This window comes from Mus caroli, chromosome 2 (assembly GCF_900094665.2).
Source record: "Mus caroli chromosome 2, CAROLI_EIJ_v1.1, whole genome shotgun sequence".
NCBI classification, from domain to species: domain Eukaryota; kingdom Metazoa; phylum Chordata; class Mammalia; order Rodentia; family Muridae; genus Mus; species Mus caroli.
This window is the reverse complement of record NC_034571.1, coordinates 7710025-7730711: the sequence shown is the minus strand read 5'-3', so window position 1 is coordinate 7730711 and position 20687 is coordinate 7710025. Positions and strand designations below refer to the sequence as shown.

The following is a 20687-nucleotide window of genomic DNA, read 5'->3' as shown; positions in this document are numbered from 1 at the left end:
TCCCTCCCTCTCTCTCTCTCTCTCTCTCTCTCTCTCTCTCTCTCTCTTTCTTTCTTTCTTTCTTTCTTTCTTTCTTTCTTTCTTTCTTTCTTTCTTTTCTCAGTAGGTTTAGAGTTCCTTGGCCTTGCATGCAATTGCTACATTCAATGTATCAGCAGCAGGCACTCAGCTCCTTTTTCACACTTCAAGGGTACTAGCTGGAATCTTCTATATAAGTAGCCTCGTTCCATAACAAGTCAGAACGGAAAAGAAGGTGAACGAAAATACAGCTTATGTAAAAGGTTATGCCAAGTCTCAGCGAGAATTGGTTCTCAAGAGATAGAAATTTAACCAATGTAAGACAAATGGACAGGCAAAAGTTGCCCAGAGTAGACACTGTGTCCTGTGACCATTCTGGAGGGAATTCTAATAAATACACTTTCTTTCCAGCTTCTTAGAGATCCCTAAAATACAGATATAAAGCTGGCAGTCAATCTTCAATAATTTGAGTGAATTTGCTTTCTTTCTGTACCTTCTCATTCTATACAGAGTTTAAGATATTACAGATGGCCACACTGATGTATGAATTGATTAAGTATCTCAAAGGTGGGATTATGGGGATGAAGGTGAAAAATATCATGGCAAGTGTTCAGAAGGACACGCAGGGACATCCTGTGGGGTAGACAGAGCGAGACAGAATGGACGCGGGTGGCCCTTGTTGAGAGGACATCGGGAATCACATCAGTGTAATGTCTCCTTTACCTGTTGGGTGCTTTCAATCATCGCTAGTGCTTCAGCCATTAGCTTCTGGTTTATACCACAGAGATTGGCAACCTTTGTCTGGCATCGGTGGTGGACGTTCATGCCACATGCTGAAATGAAGAAAGTAGCACGTGAGGAGCAGGGAAAGAAGCCGGGGGTGCTTCAAAATGACACCAGGTACAATGTGAGCATCACAGTCTCACATCTAGAGAAGAAAGTCTGTGGCTGGCGTGGCATCTGAGATGGCCTGTGGATGGAGGCGCCAAGAGGACCATGGTTCTATTGATAGTATTAGAAAATTTGAGGATACAAGAGGGTGTCCTGCTGCTCTGGGACAAAGCTTAAACTCTGGCTTAAGCCTGAAGAAGGGAAATGGATAGCGATGAGATGATGTTTGTATGTTAACAGGTAGGTGGGAGGAAAGAGGCCCAGAGACCATGGGCTCAATTTAGGAAGAGGTATTGTTATACTTCCTGGCTGGTTATGATGGAGGCACAGAATGAGGGCAAATGTCTGAGCCCTGGCTAGTGGGGGAGGAAGCATCCAGGATGGCTGTGTCTCCTGTGGACAGAACTAAGAGACTAGACGGAGCTTCGGAAGGGAAAATCAAACCGGTGGGGGCCCAGGAGTGAAGGAAGCTCTTTGATGAACCGCAATGTACTGAGAAGTTATGGTAGTGTTCCTACACACAACCTTCCACAGAAGTCATAAGAAGAGCGTCACAGACCTCATCACTGGATTTAGATAGTGATGCCAACATCAACCTGACTGCTGGATGGAAATCATGTCTCAGTTCTCTGGCCCCTAAACACATGCATCTCCAGATAGCATGCAATTACAGGCTAATTAAGGGCAGAGGAACGATGTAGTTATTAGAGTTTTGCTTATGGTAATGTCAAGGCCATAAAGAAAATGGGATTTCTTACATATGTGTTAATGTCTTAACTTTACATCTATGCCATAGTTAATAGCAAGAGCCGCAAGATCTCTCTCTCTCTCTCTCTCTCTCTCTCTCTCTCTCTCCCCCCTCCCTCCCTCCCTCCCTCCCTCCCTCCCTCCCTCAAGGGATAATGCTGTCTACATAGGCTTCTTCTAACTCTTAAATCCTACAAGCAACCTGATTCATAAATCCTGATAACAACACCATAAGGGACTAACTTTCACTTCCTGTGACCTTGCGATTCCTCTTCATCTATAGGGGGATGTGTGTCCTCACCAGTCTATGGAAATACCACTATTACACATGTTCTCAGTTTTTAGAAATTTTTCCTTTTGAAAGACTGCTATTACAATCAACAGAAAAATTAGCATAACAATTCCAGTAGATGGAACTCTAATCTCGGGTACTACCTGGCTTCTACCAAAATACTTAAGCATTATCCTAATAGAATTAGGCGGTTAAGACCCAAAATTTCATCTTCACTGGGTATTAGCCATTTATGCACAAAGATCTTTACACAGTGACAGCAGTTCACCAAGTACAACTTATCTTTCATTATTATAACTAATTGCAGTCATACATTAAAACATCTAGATGGGACTGACAGGTGGCTCAGTGATTTAGAGCATTTGCTGCTCTTGTAAAGGATTCCAGTTTAGTGTCCTGCACCTATGTCATATGGCTCACAACCTCCTGTGACTGCAGCTCTAGGGGACCCAATGGCCTCTTCTAACCTCTGTGAACACTTGGACTCACATGCATAGACACACAGAGAGATACACACAATTCAGGATAAAACCAGAAGGTTAAAATAGCAAGGTAAAATTGTGGCATCTTTTATCTTTTAAGTAGTCCACATTTTTCTAGATAGTTCATCATAAAAACTAATAAAACCTTATCTATAAAACATTTGTTATAAAAATTCTTTTAAAGTAAAACCTTTTAGGTATATTTAAATTTTTTAATGGTGGTGCTAAAATTTCTGCATTGTTGGTATAACTACATTGGATTTGTTCAGTAGGTTTTAAGGCTTCTATTTCATTGTTGTTTTTGTTGTTGTTGAGACAGAGGCTGGCTTTGAACTTGTCATTCTCGTGTCTCAGCTTCCCAAGTGCTGGAAGTATAGGTACGTATGTAAGGCACCAATTGAGAATAAAATAAAAATATTGAGATTTTTATATTACTTTGCTCCTTAAAAGAGTAGCTAGGTCTAAGCTTGACTCTGATGCTCAGTTGGGAAGAACGGCTTTTATTCCCATTGTAACACCACGGGTCTTTGTTACTAACCTATCAGGTGGAAACTTGACCTCTGGGAGCGCAAATATTCCCTTCTGATGACTATTTTCATAGGAGTTATTGTAGGGAAAGAAAGAAGACAGCGTTGAGGCCTGAAGAACAGGGCACACGAGAAGATGACCAGGGAGGAGGTAAAGGAAAGCTGAGGTGAAGAGAGAGGGAGAACAATGACTAGAGGGAGAGATAGGAATGTCAAGAAGGGAGGAGAAAGCCCGGTGGAGAACACAGGGTGCTCAGGAATACAAAACACCTAAAATGGATGTTGAATTGGGGAGGGGAAGGGAGGGAAGGAAAGAGGGGGGAAGGACAGGGGATAAAAGAAAGGAGCAAAAAGGGAGTGGAAGAGGGGGAGGGGATGGAATGGGAAGGAGAGAATGTTAGAAAGGCTAAAGCAAGCGCGTGCGAGTGTGAAACAATGCCAGGGAATCTTCAGGGAAGTTCTAAGTGTTGCAATCGTACTGTAAGATGAACGCTGCCTTAGCAGGTGGCCACCCAGGCTCCCAGGAGATGACCCCTGCCTGAGATGGTCACAGGAGTAGTAAGCAGTGAGAGCTTCGCCATTGGACTTTCTGCTTAGATGGTTAGGGTATTGGGACATTACTGTCACCTAAGAATTAATGATATTTTTTCCATAATCATGTATGCCAACATTTTCCTTACAAACAGGCATATGGAAAAAAGGACATAAGTAGGATTTGGGGACCCATAAAGGGATTCTCTTTTCATCTATCCACTCACCCACCCACCCACCCACACATCTATCTATCTATATCTATCTATCTATCTATCTATCTATCTATCTATCTATCTATCTGTATTTGTGTGTGTGTAATATTTATTTATTGATTTTATGTATATGAGTACACTGTAGCTGTCTTCAGACACACCAGAGGAAGGCATCAGATCCCATTACAGATGGTTGTGAGCCAACATGTGGTTGCTGGGAACTGAACTAGGACCTCTGGTAGAGCAGTCAGTGCTCTTAACTCCTGAGCCAACTCTCCAGCCCCATAAAGGGATTATTAAAGTTATTCGGACTGCCAGTGACTACCATGGTAACAATCTGCAAACTCCACTCTTTCCACCTCTACTAAGATGCCATTCTTGGGGCCCACCAGGTTCCTGAACACCACTGAGCTAAGGAAGGAGAGGCAGGAGAGGAGGATGGCTTTTCATTTTTAGGAGGCCATCTCCAGTTCTTAAAAGAGAAGAGGAAACAAGAATGCTGCAAAGCAGAAGAAAAGGGTGACATATTGACTGGTTCACCATCAGAAAGGTCTTTATTGTGCTAAGAAAGGGTCTTGTGAGTCATTCAGCCCTCCCCTTTCTTACCTAGAAGGCAGTGTGCTTTGTCACCCTTTCTGAGGCATTTTCGCCCTTGTGACTCCCTAGTTATAGTATTTCAGTTTTTAAACTTAGATAAGGAATGCCTTGTTTCTCTTTTCACTGTAGATGTGACTACTTGCAGCTAAAGACCCAGAGTTCTTCTCACTAGCCAAATGGATATGTATGCTTGCTCGTTGAGGAGATGACAGAAATAATCTCATTAACTGGTACTAACATGAGCTCCACAAGGTTTGATCTGATGGAATTAAGATAGGATAGCCTGGCAAACACAGAAGTGGATGCTCACAGTCAGCTATTGGATGGAACACAGGGCCCCCAATGGAGGAGCTAGAGAAAATACCCAAGGAGGTAAAGGGGTCTGCGGCCCTATAGGTAGAACAACAATATGCACTAACCAGTATCCCCGGAGCTCATGTCTCTAGCTGCATATGTATCAGAAGATGGCCTAGTTGGCTATCACTAGGAAGAGAGGCCCCTTGGTATTGCAAACTTTATATGCTTCAGTACGGGGGAATGCCAGGGCCAAGAAGTGGGAGTGAGTGGGTAGGGCAGTGTGTGTGTGTGGGAGAGGGTCTGGGGGGCTTTTGGGATAACATTTGAAATGTAAATGAAGAAAATACCTAATTAAAAAAAAAGATAGGATAGCGCAGAATCTAGGGAGATAGCACATTCGGTTAGAGTGAACAGTCCAGTTAAAGGAGGAATACTGTCTTTCCTTTGCTCAGGAGGGAGGTCTAACATTGAAATATGGGGTCAGGATCTTCAACCTTGACCTTGAGCTATTGAACTTTGACCTTGACTTGTGGAACCTTGACCTTAAGCCTAAGTTACTGAGCCTTAACCTTGAATCTGACTGACTGTGCACTTTCCTCATATGTGAAGATGGGGGTGTGGTATGGTAGAAGAAGAATAAGTAGACTGCTTAGTGAGGTGGTGTCCATCTTTCCAGGCACATAAAGATGGGGACACAGTCAGTCATTCTAGAGCCTTTCTTTTCCCCCTTCATGATGCACAGGCAACTGTGGGGGGGCCACACACAGCACCCACCCTGGACTCCTCTGCACTCACCATCACATTTGAGTCCTTGCCTCGCCAGCCCCCAGAGCAGGGTACCACAGTGCTCACAGAAGGTTGGACTCTTGTAGTTGTAGACTTTGAATCTGTGTGGCATGTCGATCTTGAATCTCTCCTTATGGAACTGGAAGACAGACAGAAGGCCTGGCTGCACACGTGTCTCAAACTTCTGATTGTCTCCCGGACACATGACTCACAGTGATTGTAATGAAAGAATGCAGTGAGTCCTTTATCCAACCTACTGCCTATCACCTTGCTGAGGTAGCTGAAGAGGCCTGCAGCTCTGCACTGTGAGGTGCGGTTGCCATCTGCATGTCAAAGCATGCACCAAGTACCAGGGGGGCACCCATAGCTGATGTCTGAGGCATTAGTCTTGATGGATGGAGTGACCATGCCATGTCAGGTGGAGGAGATATGAATACTTTGTTTTTTCAAATGGCAGCTAAGGAAACACTCATTTGGCATTGTGCAATGCCAATATGATCATTAGGTCAAGATCTAGGAACATTTGAATGTTGGGAGGAGTCCCAACAGACTCACAATAAGACAGCTGGAGACTTGGTCTGCTCTTTGTGTATGAGAACCAAGCAACCACACAGGGTTAGTGTACACCTGAGGGGTGGTGGTCTGGAATTGAGGTGCATGTACAAATTATCCAGTGGGACTTGAAGACCTGGTAAGTAAAAATAGTGTAAAATATCTTGATATTGATTATATATTGAAATGGTAATAGCCTTGGTTCAATTAAATATATGACTAGAATGTGTTTTGCTAGTCTTTCCTTTATATAACTTATGCTTGTGGCCCTAGCGATTGAAGTCAGGGCCTCTTACCTACTAGGCAAGCACGCTGCCACTAAGCCATATTGCTAGCCTGCTTTATACTGTTCTAGAAACAATCTCACTGATGCCCCCAGGCTTTGTTGCTCAAACGGGCCTTGAACTTATAACCTGTGTCCTGAACAGCCGTCCTATGACACCACACCCTGTTTGTTTCTTCCTTACTGTGGCCACTTGAAAGATTAAAATTATACACGTTTATGTCTGTCGATGGGACTAGTCCAGGTTTAGGCGAGTAACCGAACCCTGATGATAATGCCCCCTTGAACTCACAAGAAATAAAGATATCGCAGAAGAGAAACCGTTACCCTTTAAAACACATGTTCATTTAACACACTGTTTCTGCATAGCATATTTTCATCAGGGGTTTTAGTAGCTATTGAGATTAAGACTGAGGCTTGTAGTCTGACTTTCTGGAAAGGGCAGAGAGTAAATGAACGGAATTTAAATTTGCCAATACCATGGTTTCTCTGCTATTGATTGCGGATCCTGTGCACTTGGCTATCACTTTATCAATGCACTTCTTGTGAATCGCTGCATTACACTCTAAAAAAGAAACAATTGTCATTTATAATTTCTGGTGGTCAAGGAACCAATCAATTCAAAGAACACCAAGGATACAACTGAAATGCTCTGTACTTACGTCGGCACTGGTAACCCTGTTTGTTCAGGCCCCTGTAACAAAGCAACACTTACATTCAATTACATGTCTGCATCAACATCAGCAGCAGAAACATTCTAGAGGTAAATGAGATTGCAGATAATCCTAAAACCACAGAGCGCTTTCTCAGATTGGTAACCCACGAGTACCCCTTGCCAAGAAGGCATTCTAAGTTTATGTTGCTTTACTTACATTTTTATAATCAACTAAGTGAGATTATTTTCCTTCTCATCTATGCATTTTCAAGCAAATCCATGTATGTTTACAACACCAGATTAAAGTGTATCACAGGCTCCTAGCAATCAATTTCTATGTCTTTTGTTGAAAAAGTCACTGCCTTGTTCAAAGGGTTTTACCTCGCTCATTCTAACTTTATACACAGACGAGCACACTCATCTGTAAAGCGCCTTATTTCCTCACTCAGAGACTCTGAACCATCAGCCACCCATAAAGCTCCACACAAAGATGTATTCCTGAGCAGCACTGCTGATTACAAACAAAGGAAGCAAAGGAGGTCGGGTGATTAGCAGAAAGCCAGCTAATGAAAGTGCACACTAATCTGTTGGTTTGTGGATGCTCCACAAAGTGGAAACTTGTGCATTAAAGATTCTGCAGGAGCCCAAGGGTCTAGCGTCTCTTTGCAGGCACAGATGTTGAGAGCAGAAGCAAGCATCATTTCACTTCTACTCTACCATAGCTTTTGCTATGTGGTTACACTCACTCCAAGCCTAAGACACCCAAGAGCTTCATTTCAGCCATTTGTTACAGTGGGGTAGTGCTGTCTGCTGCAAACTGCAGCAATGCAGTGGTTTGGCTATTGGGTGATGAAGGTGTTGAGTATAAAATTCGACAGCTTTGCTTACAATAGCAATACATCCTCACCTGTTCCTTCCTTTGTATACCAGCAGCCTCTCATTTGGTCAAAAACAAAACCCCATTGGACCACCTTATAGATTAAATCTGAAATGCCCCAAAGCCATGTGCTAATGTTTTGGAACCAGCCAGTTTTGAACCATATTTGAACCATAAGGAGGCAGGACCTGTGACTAGGCAAGACATTTTATCTTATAAAAGGGATAGGCAACCTTTTTGAAGCTATTAGTCCAAATAAACCTTTCTCCTTTAATGTTGATAGTCCTGGGTATTTATTTTGTCATAATCTAGGAAAGCTAGCTAATAGGAGACTCTTTCTGGAGTGGGCCTCACTCTTCAGGAGTTGTATTATAAAAATCCTGCGTGTTGAATCAGCCTTTGTAGACCTTCTCTGTGCTGGTGAGCCCACTGACTACCATTCCACAGTACTCAGCCCTCGCACTTTCCCCCAGTGGTGCACACTCCTTAGCAACTACGAAATGTATAGCTCAAAGCTTGGGAAGAAAATAACAAGTTACTGTACCAGACAAATTCATGGCAGACAGAGCAAAATGTGGGTTGAGGAAAAAAGGTGGCCGTGAACTCGTGACACTTGACATGGTGGACTTTGGCCTGTTTGATGGCTCCTCGGCGCTGATGCAGTGCAAAGAATCCTTCATTCTCAAACTCACTCATGTCCTTTGTGTCTGGAGAAAGAGAGAGAGAGCAGGGGATGCGGTGAGGCCCTGGGACGGACACAGTGGGGTGGAGAGAACTGGGACTTGGGGGAGAGATGGAAGAGATAAATGCTAAGCCTCCATGGGCTTGTGAAGACTGGACCAACACTAGGCTTCTGCTCTCAGTTTGGCAGTATGGAACCACCGTAGGAGGCACTGCTAAAGGATTAGTCCCTTGTTGACTTCTCTAAGCCCATCTAGACCTCTTTTGTTTTTAGAACCAGAATTCTGACATTTCAAGTCTGTAATTCCATAAAGCCATGTGACAGTGGTGTGAGAAGGATGACCCTCTGGTGTGGGGATGCTTGCACTGAGTGGTGTTTACATAGGGTACCTAGGATTGAAGGGAGATGCCCAGCCCTGTGCACGATGGCAAAGAACTTCGGGGAGAAGTTTAATGTTCTAGTTCCTGATGGCTACAGTGATCAGATATAAGAGCTACAGCCTCTGCTGCAGAAAGTGCCAGAAATTAATAGTTAAAGTTTTTAGAGATGTTCAGGTAATCCCGTGTCATTTACATCAAACTATCAAACTTAAATGCATTCCATTAATCCTGGGCTCAGGGGTAGTCATTCTCCATAGCCTCTTATTCTCAGATGACATTTCCCCAAAGGGATGAGGAACCTAAGTTGATAGAATCCTGAGAATACCTACAATGCCAATGCTCAAGATTCAAAAGGACCACATAATAAGTAGTGCAGTGAACACTTCAGCAAATGGAGAGGCACTAACATGGCAACCAGCAAAGAAACAATGGAAACTACAACCTAGTACTGAAGCAAGGATAATAAATTTAATGAATACAATGCTTAGAATCATAATTTGTAACAGGCTGGAGAGTGTGGGATCATTTGCTGTTTCTTTGTATCTACAAAAATGGAAATTTAGAACTAGTGCTCATCATATTTCACACACAGGAAGAATTAACAATTTGGAACTAAATTGCATCTATTATGGCTAATCACGCACTTGAGGTTGGTGTCTCTGCCAAGGAACCATATTTTGCCATTGTCAAAAGTGGGTGGCTGGGAACACAGTAGCTAGTCAAATGCAGAGATTTTGTGCAGGAGAAGCCTTTTCCTAGGAACCCATCTGAGTTTTATGACACAGTTTTGGATTCACATCTTCTTTGCAGCCATTCCTGGATCTATTCTTGTACTGGCTAGTTTTGTGTCAACTTGACACAGCTGGAGTTATCACAGAGAAAGGAGCTTCAGTTGAGGAAATGCTTCCATGAGATCCAACTGTAAGGCATTTTCTCAATTAGTGATCAAGGGGGAAAGGCCCCTTATGGGTGGGACCATCTCCGGGCTGGTAGTCTTGGTTCTATAAGAGAGCAGGCTGAGCAAGCCAGGGAAAGCAAGCCAATAAAGAACATCCCTCCATGACTTCTGCATCAGCTCCTGCTTCCTGACCTGCNTGAGTTCCAGTCCTGTCTTCTTTTGGTGATGAACAGCAGTATGGAAGTGTGAGCCGAATAAACCCTTTCCTCCCCAAACTGCTTCTTGGTCGTGATGTTTGTGCAGGAATAGAAACCCTGACTAAGACAAATTGGTACCAGCATAGTGGGGTATTCCTGTGACAACCTGACCATGTTTTGGGGAGGACTGTGGAAGGACTTTGGAACTTTGGGCTTGAAGATCCATTTGGTGTTAAGCGCTCTGTCAGATGTTGTATAGGAGCTTGGAAGATAATGTTGAGAACAGTGCATAAGATGGAGGTCTGGCTTGTGAAATTTCAGAGGGAAAATTAAAGACTCTTTTCAGGGCCATTGCTATTTTGGAGTCTGATTATTCTGTGGTTCTGGTTAGCTGGGGCTGAAGAATCAGCTGTGATTAACAAGATACCAGAACTACTAAAGCAAAACCTTTGCATTACTGGAACTATTGATGCTGGTTAGCTGGGGCTAATAAATAGCGGTGATTACGAAGAGACCAGCATCGTTGAGGTGACATCTTCTGGGAAGTGTTTTCTGAAAGCACAAAGAGGCTGTGTTCCAGAAATAACCAAGGTTGTACCTCGTGCTACAGTGGGACTTGGTAATGTGTAAGGGTCACCCAGGTGGTACTGGTTTTGAAGGCATGAAGGGGTCACGCAGAGCAGCTGAGGTGAGAGAGCTGCACTTTGAGAGGCCATGGAAGGCCATTGGTGAAGGTGCAGCCTCAGTTGCAATTGACAGCCCAGGACTGAAGGGGTCACGCAGTGTTTTGGAGATGCCAGTACCATGATATGATCACCAAGAGCAGCAGCAGCAGTGGAGTACAGGTATCTGGAGCCTAGAGGATGACGAGTGTGCTACAAAAGGCATGGCTGGAGAAGTAGCCCAAGCCCTTGGAGGAGCCCAGAAGATCGTGAGTTGGATCCCAGACATTGATTGGATGGTTGGAAATTGATTTTTGCTTTTGAATGTGACTGTGCCTTGATATTTTCCCTCTTGAAGGAAGAAACTATTTTAGTGGAGCCCACAGTTAAGAGACTTTTAATTGTAAAAAGACTTTGGATTTTAAAAGAGATGGATATTTTAAAAAGATTGAAATTCTAAGAATATGTAAAGACTGTGGGATGTTTATGGTGATGAACAGCAGTATGGAAGTGTAAGCTGAATAAACCCTTTCTTCCCAACTGCTTCTTGGTCATGATGTTTGTGCAGGAATAGAAACCCTGACTAAGACAATTCTAAAGAAATCTCAAGCTCCTGGGTGCAGGGAATTCCCAGTACTTTTCTTATAATTCCCCAGATGGGCCACAATGCTTTGCCCACTACTTTCAGGATAGATTAGTCTGATTATTTTATTTGGAATTATGATGGGGATAAACAATTGGTGAGTGTGGGTGAAAGACTGTCATCAAGTTAATCATTTTCTCCCTCAATGTATGGGATAACTATACAGATAAATCTATAAATTGTGACCCACATGTGTCAATTCTTAATAAAACCAGACATTTCTGCTTTAGTTCAGATGCAATGAAATGGAATGAACAAAAGTATACATGCAATTTGTGGAATAAAAATGTATATTCTAGAACCCTAAACTTATAAATACATATATACACCCCTGTCATCTAAGTCTATACCTATATCATTTACATATCTATGATTATAACCTTGTATACATTAGATTATAGAAAAACTTAAAAACATTAGCATATTTCAGAAATGAATTTTTCCTTGCTCCATCCACTGCCTGCCTTTAGCCTCTCAACTTTTCAGTCACCCCAGGGAATACTTATGTCAATATATAGACTTTCTTGAATTCTGTTGGCTTTTGCTGTGCTTACTTCTGAAATGATTTATTTGGCTATGCCTTTTGTATAAACAGGTCTAGATCTTTTATTTAATTCAATCTTTTCTTTAACTGACTTGTTTTCAGTTAATCAAACATTGATGTTTTCTGAACATCTCTGAATGTTCAGAAATTTCTGTGCTGAGCGTTCTTACAGAACTCCGAGGAGAATTCTAATCCCTGAGTGTCTCCAGCTAAGACAGGGAGACATTGAAGAATATTTGGAGAACAGGAACCAATTGTAAGAGGCAGTGTGGTAGTGTACGGTAGTCTTGGATGGTTGAGGGATCTAGGAAAATAAATCACTAAGGAAACCAAGCTGAGAAAGCTGGCAATGTAAGAGAAAATATTGACTATCTACAGATTAAGAAGAAGAAGGGGGAGGAGGAGTAGGAGGAGGAGGAGGAGGAGGAGGAAAGAAAGAAGGAAAGGAAGGAAGGAAGGAAGGAAGAAAGAAAGAAAGAAAGAAAGAAAGAAAGAAAGAAAGAAAGAAAGAAAGAAAAGAAAAGAAGAAAGAAAGAGAAAAAAAACTCTTTAGTATTGATAAATGTCAAAGTAGATGAAGTTGAAGGTTGAAAAACCAGAAACTTGATCAGAAGGCTCAATGTCTCAGGGAAAGCCATGTAACAGATTGATCAAGATATAAACCAAACTTTTAGAGTTTAAGAATCAAAATGCACATGTCCCCATCCCTATCCCAGAAGCCATCTCCCATTGGTAGCCATTTGCAAATGGAAATCTAGTTTCCTCCAAGAGAGTCTTACTGGAGAACCAAACTACTCATAAGGGGAGGCTGCATGCCCAGTACTGGCTGCCAATGGGAAAGGACTGAATGGCATGCTTGGAGGTTCCTTGTCTCATAACATTGTGTCAGGGCTCATATATATCTTTAGGTTCTTTACATGTATATTATGGCTATAGTGTTTTTGTGGGATTCCTGTGTGTACAAATACGTGGGTTTCTGTTTCATGAGCCTTCTCTTGGTCTCTTTTCCTTCTGTTTGTTTATTTTGTCCAATTCTTATGTGTTGATTTTTATTTCAACTTATTTTATTCTATTTTGCTTTGTTTTAATGTTATCCCATAGAAACCTGTTTGTTTTCTAGTGAAAGACAGAAGGGAGTGGATCTGGATAGGAAGGATAGTAGGGGAGGATCTGCGAGGAGTAGAGGGGGGAGGAGCCATATGTGAGAAGAAATCTATTTTGAATAAAGGGAAAAAATGGAAAAAATTAAAGAAGAAATGAAGAAATAATGACTATCATGTATGAATTATATCTTTAATAAATGCTAGGGTGGGCTGGGAGAGTGCTTGCCTTTCTATCATACAGAAAGTCCTAGGTTAAATTCCCACTGTTGCATAACACCAGTACAGTGATGCAGGACCCTGTCCTGCATGGGAAGCAGAGGCAGGAAGATTCTCAAGTATATATCAGATATGAAGTCAGCTTGGCCTCCTGAGATCATGCCTTAAGAAAAGAAAAAATGAATAAAACAAATATCATGTCATGAAAAGAGAAAAGAAATATCCAGAGAGGCAAAAAAAAAAAAAAAAAAAAAAAAAAAAAAAAAAAAAAAAAAAAAAAAGAAAGCGAAAAGGATTAATACATGTAGTTAGTTTTCAAGGTAGAAATGAAGGCTTAATATAGGATGCTTTAGCAACCAGGAGGAAACCACAGAGCAAGGGGAAAGTTGACAGTAGAGAGGAAGTGTCTAGATGGCGCAGTGCTGCCAGGGATGAAGCATGAGGTCAACAAAGGAAGGAACTTTCTCTGAAATAGAAGAGGAAGAGAAATCAGAAGGAAACAGCTGCATCCTACAGCACACAGGCAGATGATGAACCTGTCATCAATTATATTGGATCAAGGTCAACCTTCAATGTGGCAAGAAGGGTAATACACCCCAAAAAACCAAGAACCAGGCAGGAGCTTGCTAGAAAGTAGACAGGCATTTGGAACAGCTATCATGGGAAGCAAAGGGAATTGAAAACTATTGAAAGTTCCGGGGAGCTCATTTGAACTGTGTAACAATCATGTATATATTCTTCTATGCCTAACCGACAAGCTAGTCATAAAGTAAGAGGGGGTGCAACCAATGCTGCCGTGGGGCTCACTCTAGAAAAATGGAAAGGAACCTGTTTCTACCCCTGCCCAGCAAGATCCTATCCCTGGTGGGTAACAACTGTCTAGGCAAGTGTTTTACACAGTTCAGCTGCAGTGGACTGTAGAGAGCCTGAGAGCTGCGGTGGGAGGGGGCCAAGGCTACCTCTAAACTAACAGCAACACTTGGATCGTTGACTTGGTGCTTCTTTGTGTGCAGGCAAGAATTACGGGGTTGTGGAGGATTGTACAAGGTTCCCCAAAGCCGCCAAGACTTGTCAGGCTGAGACAAGCTTGGATTCTCTGCAAGGAATCCTGGAGAGGCCATTCCATGGAGCTATGACAATGGGACTCCAGGATGTTGGAGGTACCAGAATTGTGGAATGTCTGCCATGGGAAGCAACAGGCATGGAATGGAACCATCCAAGATGGGTTACGTGTATAGGCAACAGAACTGGAGGGACAGGGCGAATCAAGCCTATTGGAGCACAGTTGCTACCACTAAAAGCCTTACATGCCAGACATGGTGCTGCATGCCAACAGGTTTGGTATTTGCCTTGCTGAGTTTAAGTCTTGTTTCTTTGCTATGCCCCTAACTCTCTTTTCGAAAAGAATGTTTATGCCATTGTATATTGTAAGTATATATCTTGCCATTTGATTTTTACAGGGGTTCACAGCTAAGGAATTGATTTGATTCTCAGAAAAGGTTTTGGACTTTGGGATTTTGGACTGCTTTAGAACTATTAAGATTTAGGGAGCTCTTGGAGATGAGCCAAGTGCTCTACAAGTTGACTATGGGCACTTTGGGGACTAGGGGTAATATTCTGGGTCAAAGGGTCTTGTGTTGAAGGGAGTGTTGTGGTGGTTAGTTTTCACTATCAATTTTACTAGATTTAGAATCAATAAAGAGGCATGTCATTAGAACACCCGTGAGGGTGTTTCCCCTAAAGGTTTAACGGAGGAGGGAAGGCCCACACTGAATGTGGACCATTCCATTTCACAGACTGGATCTCAGCCTAAGAGAAAGAGAAAAAACCAGAAAGCAAGCCAAGCTGAGAGTTCAAGCTGAACACTAGGGTCTTTCTCTCTCTCTCTCTCTCTCTCTCTCTCTCTCAATCTCTCTCTCTCCTTCCTGACTGAAGACAAAGTCATCAGCTGCCTATGTGACAGTGCAAGACTCCAAAAATCTCTCTCTCATTGTAATACTGAAACTTTAAAGCCAGACTTTAGTACCATGCCTTGAGTTCACTTAGGGCACTCAGACCCTTTGTTTCAATTGCCTTTAAGAGAAAAATGTATCAAGCTTACCTACCTTGGATTTCCCACATAATCAACTTTTACTGCCTAATTTAAAGCACAGGCACTAAAGTTATATACTCTTCCTTGTCACAGAGCAATGCTTCTGCGTCATTGGCTGAGAACAGTAGACATGGAAGTTGAAAGCAACGTCCTAAAATCTACCCTAAAGGTTGAAGGCAACCATTTATGGATATTGGTTGATAAATAATGATGTTTGCTGTCTGGGCTGGTTGGGATCATCTGGACTCCATGATATAATCTCTTTTAAAACTCTGTTAAAGATTCCTGTAAAGTATCTCATTTCTGCCTCATGTGATGCTTTCTATGCTGTTCAAAAAATACAGAGTGAAAGACTTTGTTAGAGACAGTCATACTACTCTCAAACAGACATCACCCACACAGAGACATAGAATACCCATACAGACATACAGCTCAATACTCCAGACACAGACAGACACACAGACAGATATACACACAGACACACAGACACACACACACACACACACACACACACAGAGAGAGAGAGAGAGAGAGAGAGAGAGAGAGAGATATGGAGAGCCACAAGACAGACTCTAGGCAGGCACAGATTCAGACCCAGTGCTTTATGTCCATCCTGAACATGACAGTGACACATTATTGATGACATGGACTTTATCATCAATGAACTGGAATCTGCACAGCCCCGAGTTTCTGCTGCCATGGTTTCCCCACCACAGTGGACTGAACATCTTCAATTTTGAGTCCAAAGAACTCCTTCCTTCCTTAACATGCACTTCTTCCCCAGAAAAATGAGAAAAATAAGGCACACAGCTACATTCATCCTCAGACTTAAAAATTTGATAGCCATGCTTCAGTATTTCCAAATACCTGGTAAGTGTTCATATTTTCCCTGTTTGTCTCATAATGCTATTTGAATATGGACATATCAGGACTAATATATGTCAAATGCAAGTAGTGTAAATCTCTGAACTAAAGCTTGCTTCTTGTTGGTATCGCTTGAGCATCTTCATTCAAAAGTCAAAAAGCCAACATGCTAAATATTTTTTAAGCATGGATTAAAATCTACATCTAGAAATATCTAAATCATAAAACATTACCTCTTGGAAAAATTATTCAAATTATTGTATAACATCTTCAGGTTGGTGTGTGATACTTAATACTATAATAAAAGGATTTTCTGTTCAGATTTGATTTAAATCCCCATGCACCAACTATCCTACCCGCCTACCCCAAATAATTCAAACTCTGAAACAGTCTGGTTTTAAGTGGTTTTGGCTAAGTGATACTAAACCTGAGGTAGAAAAGAATTTACTAAAAACAGTATCGTTAGTGACTTAACATGCTTATTCAGTGCCTTGCGATTTTATAAGCAGTAGCATTTAATTCACAGAGACAGTGACTGTATGTCAGAGGCACACAGCACTCAGTGCTTGTAAGCTGAACTTCTGGGATTTCTGTGCATGGCACGGAAATGAAACTCTTTGGCAATCTATACCCTTCCTTGTTCCTAAGAGGATGTAAGATAACTAACTTTAGGCTTTAGCATTTGACGCTAATTTTATAGTCTATGTTTCCAGTTTCTTATTTCGTATTGCAGTATAGCAGAAGGCTGGATATAGAACATCATTTATAAATAGGAATGCTATATGCATGCACACAGCAATGCAGGAGCAGCCTTTTCTAGTCACTTTAACTTCCCAAACTAAAATAGAGACTATAAAAGCCTCAGGCATGTGAGTTTATACCATTTAGAGATGAGCACTGTTAATGTTTCATGTTTATATTTACACTGTACTCATGTGTTTGTATTTGTTCAATGTTTGCCTGATCAAGACCGTTGTTTTCAGTCCCTGCCTGAGCACCATTGAGAATTTCAATAGAATTATTTGTGTTTCTCTTTTCTCCTCAGTTTTTTCCTAGGATATGGCAGAAGCAAAAGGAGCCTTGCCTGAACAGGACATGCCCTCCTCACCCCCCAAACAGGAAGAAGAAATGTCACTTGCCACTCATTTCCAGAAAGTATCTTGCATTCATTAGCATTCGGCCTTGAGGTTTCAGCTCTAACTGGGCAAGAAAAAGGAGAGAAATATCGTCAGAATATGAAGCCAGCCCTGGCCCTGGGACCTGCTAACTATCTAATCTACATGGCTGATGGCAATATCCACTCAAGAAAAGATCTCGGTTCTTCTTCATACATTCTCATTATCATCATGTTCATTATTATCAGAATTGCATAGCACCTGGGATAGTACATATATATATAATCTATATCTGCACCTGCATTTATATCTAAATCTATATGTATAAATATGCACATATATGCATATATATGCACTATGTCATCTATTTATCTATCATCTATTATCTATCATCTATCTATCTATCTAATCCTCTTACAGAATGCCTTGACAATTCATTCCTTCTAATTGAGGTCCAAAATTGACAGAAGAAATACAGAGTCTGCGTTCTTCCAGGAAGCTTACCTGAAGAGTATACGAGCATAGCCCCAGATATTAATCATGACAGAAATATCCAACTCTTGCTCTCAAGGAAAAAAAACATAGGACTTGTGTAGTAAAGATAAGCCCTGATCTGGGGCCCTTCTCTTGCTTGCCATGTGGGTTACATATCTAGGTAGACCAGGGTATGATCCACAGAGTGTTCCTCTTCAAACTGACTAAAGAAAAAAATTAATAGGTGGTTCTTGAGAGATTTATATATGTTATATACATTATATATGCATAAGCAAGTAATTATCTGGTATGTATTTTAGAATAAGCATTGTATTTGTATATTCTATATATTATTACTATTACATGAGTACTACACATATATGTATATATGTGTAAATATATATCACAAAGAGTATTATGTAGAAGATACAAGGGCAAAGTGTCATTTTTAAAGGGCTTATTAGGCTCCCATGTAATGTGACATACACAGAAGGAAAAAAGAGAGATTCCTTTGGAAACATCTATATGTACACACACACATACACACATATCTATATATAGATATATAGATATATACATGTATCTGTATGTATGTATACACATGTATGTTCATATATATGATGTATGAAAAGCCATCATACTGTGCCATTAGTGAAATAAATAGGCTAAGATAAGAGAGGACTCATTATTGATCATCACTACAGTGGTTGCCTGGAAACAGGAAGAGGCAACAAGAAATGTTCTGGTGAATCCAGAGTTCAATTTGAAATCATTGAGAAGTCATTTCTTGGCTGCTGGACCTTTTGCAAATCACTGTCTTCAAAGAACTTTAAAAACCTGACAGCACCCCTGCTATCAGAGTTTTATGATGCAATCAAGCTATGTTTTTGGAATAACTATATATTCTCATACAAATTTAAACAGATTAATGTAAGGAGATGTTCTTTAGACCATAGGAATGGACAACAACATTTTCTAATTTCTATTATTGTAAAAATGGAGGCAGGGAAGTCAGGGAGCATTTTCAAAGGAAACCGTGACTCTTGGTCACCACAGGATCACTAGCCTTAAGGAAGTAGTGGGGATGGAGTAAATTAAGTCAGGAAGCGACTGGAAAGTCAAAGCTCTGGGAGTGAGGGGAAACCTTACAAGCTCTGTAACCCTGTGCAGCACAAAGGGAGCCCCAGAGTGGCTTTGACAATCAGGATGGACATGACAGGCAAAGTTGAGAGAATTTTTTTTTTTTGTCAAATAAGATCAATTTTATGACAGTTGATATCCACAGAAGCAAGAGAAATATAAATTCAAAATAATCTGTGGTTTCAAGTTTACTTGAGATAAAAAGTAAACTAAGAACCCTAAACAAATATGGCTTCAAAATACAGAGAGCACGCCAGTCGGCTCAATGAGGACATGGGCCCTATGTACTGATGCCCAACAGTCTTAGACAGCAGAATGAAGTGTCTTATACGCGTACACCAGTGTTTAGTGTATGCCCGCAATCCCAACACCTGGGAGACTGAGGAGGTAGGACTGTGATAGTTCAAAGCTAGCCTGGCCTATGTAACAAGACTCTGTCCCAACAAAACAAAATGGAAGAGGAGATTGAGGAGAAAAATCAGCAAAAGCTGGGATATGGAGTTAAAGGCAACTTTAAAGAGACAGAGACAGAAAGGCAAACTGTGAGTCAGCTCTGTAAACTACTGTAGAAGGATAAAAAAAATGGTTGTCTGTTCCTTTACTGAGAAGAAAACATGGAAAAATTAGGGAGGGGATAATGCCATCAAAATAAGTTAGACGAAAGCTAGAAAATTCATGGAACTAGGTAGAGAGTAGAAAGTAAGATGAGCGATCTGTAGCTTGTCTTTTCTTGCCTAGCCAAACTCTTCCTGGGCCAGAGCCCCACACTTGGCAATTTTTGTACATTTTTTAAGAAGCCAAAACCAACGTGAGGCCATAAACAACAAAAATGCCAATCCTAGGTTTCTGTCATTCCCACGTGAAAGTTAGAACTTGAAAGATTTTTTAGACATCTTGCTAAAATCTGAATTATAGAGGCAAACAGGTTGAAAGCAAAGGATATTTTGCTACTTCAGCATAAATGACATAAACATCTGAAAACAGTTTTCTGACTTTCAAGATGGCAGCTTTCACTGCTGTGTTTCATTTGGTTTTTGTATGACAGAAATTCTCATTTGCTTGTTTTATTCCTCCATGTATTGCTTTCTCCTTTCCTGTTTCTAAGCATCTGCTGCCCACACAGTTACAACCTAAGTTTCCCAAAACATAATGCGTCATCATGAATAACGAGTGAAGTAATTCTTAGCATATGGTAAGTGACTTCATTATAGCTGAAAGAAACATGGGCAAAGGCTTGAGAGAGAAAACCAGATATGAAATGAGCCTTATTTCTGCCCTCTCATTTGGATTGGGTGATGAGAAGATAAGAGCCTCTCCAATGAAGGGGAATTAGTGATATTCCCAGGCATAGCTTAAGAGTAATCAATAATGGTTGTGTATAGCCAGAGCCTCTTCTCCCTGTGATACATAGGCATCAGAGAGATTTAACATTTCATTACATTCTGCAGTTCATGAGTAGCCATTGCCATTATCAAATCACCAAGGATTATGTGATAGGGAGTCTACTTACTCATGTCCTCATACCTTAAGGAGCACAGGGGCATTTCAGGCTATTCAACAGCTAGCTAGCATCATGGTGCACACTAGCTGTGTGTGGTAGCACACACCTGTAACCCCAGAGCTTGGGAGGTGGAGGGAAGAGGACCAGAAGCTCAAGGTTTGGGTACATGGACTTCCTACAGTTCACAGCTCTGATATTTACCCATATTTCTGTCCGCCCATTGTTCTTGCGGCATCTCTCCGCCAGGGAGTAGAGTTCCACGGTTGTTTCTGAGATGAGGTCTACATTTTTGCCCTTCACGATGATCTGCATCACCCTTCCCTTGTTAATGTGGGCATCAAAGGTGCTGTCCCAAGGTGGGTACATGGTTGGCTTTTTCTGGATGTACATCTGCCCATTTTCTAGGAAGAGAAAAATAGTGTCTTG

General features: G+C 41.4%; 1 protein-coding gene across 1 annotated transcript in view; it reads right to left on the bottom strand.

Moving 5' to 3' along the window:
- Prkcq (protein kinase C theta) overlaps nt 1-20687 on the bottom strand; it is a 131413-nt gene that overhangs the window by 50349 nt on the left and 60377 nt on the right. The window contains exons 3-9 of the mRNA XM_021155209.2: nt 20463-20662; nt 17171-17231; nt 8295-8457; nt 6881-6912; nt 6698-6783; nt 5393-5522; nt 742-851 (exon numbers count right to left, since the gene is read on the bottom strand). Of these exons, the coding sequence (XP_021010868.1) occupies nt 742-851; nt 5393-5522; nt 6698-6783; nt 6881-6912; nt 8295-8457; nt 17171-17231; nt 20463-20662 (782 nt within the window). The remainder of the gene's footprint in view (nt 1-741; nt 852-5392; nt 5523-6697; nt 6784-6880; nt 6913-8294; nt 8458-17170; nt 17232-20462; nt 20663-20687) is intronic.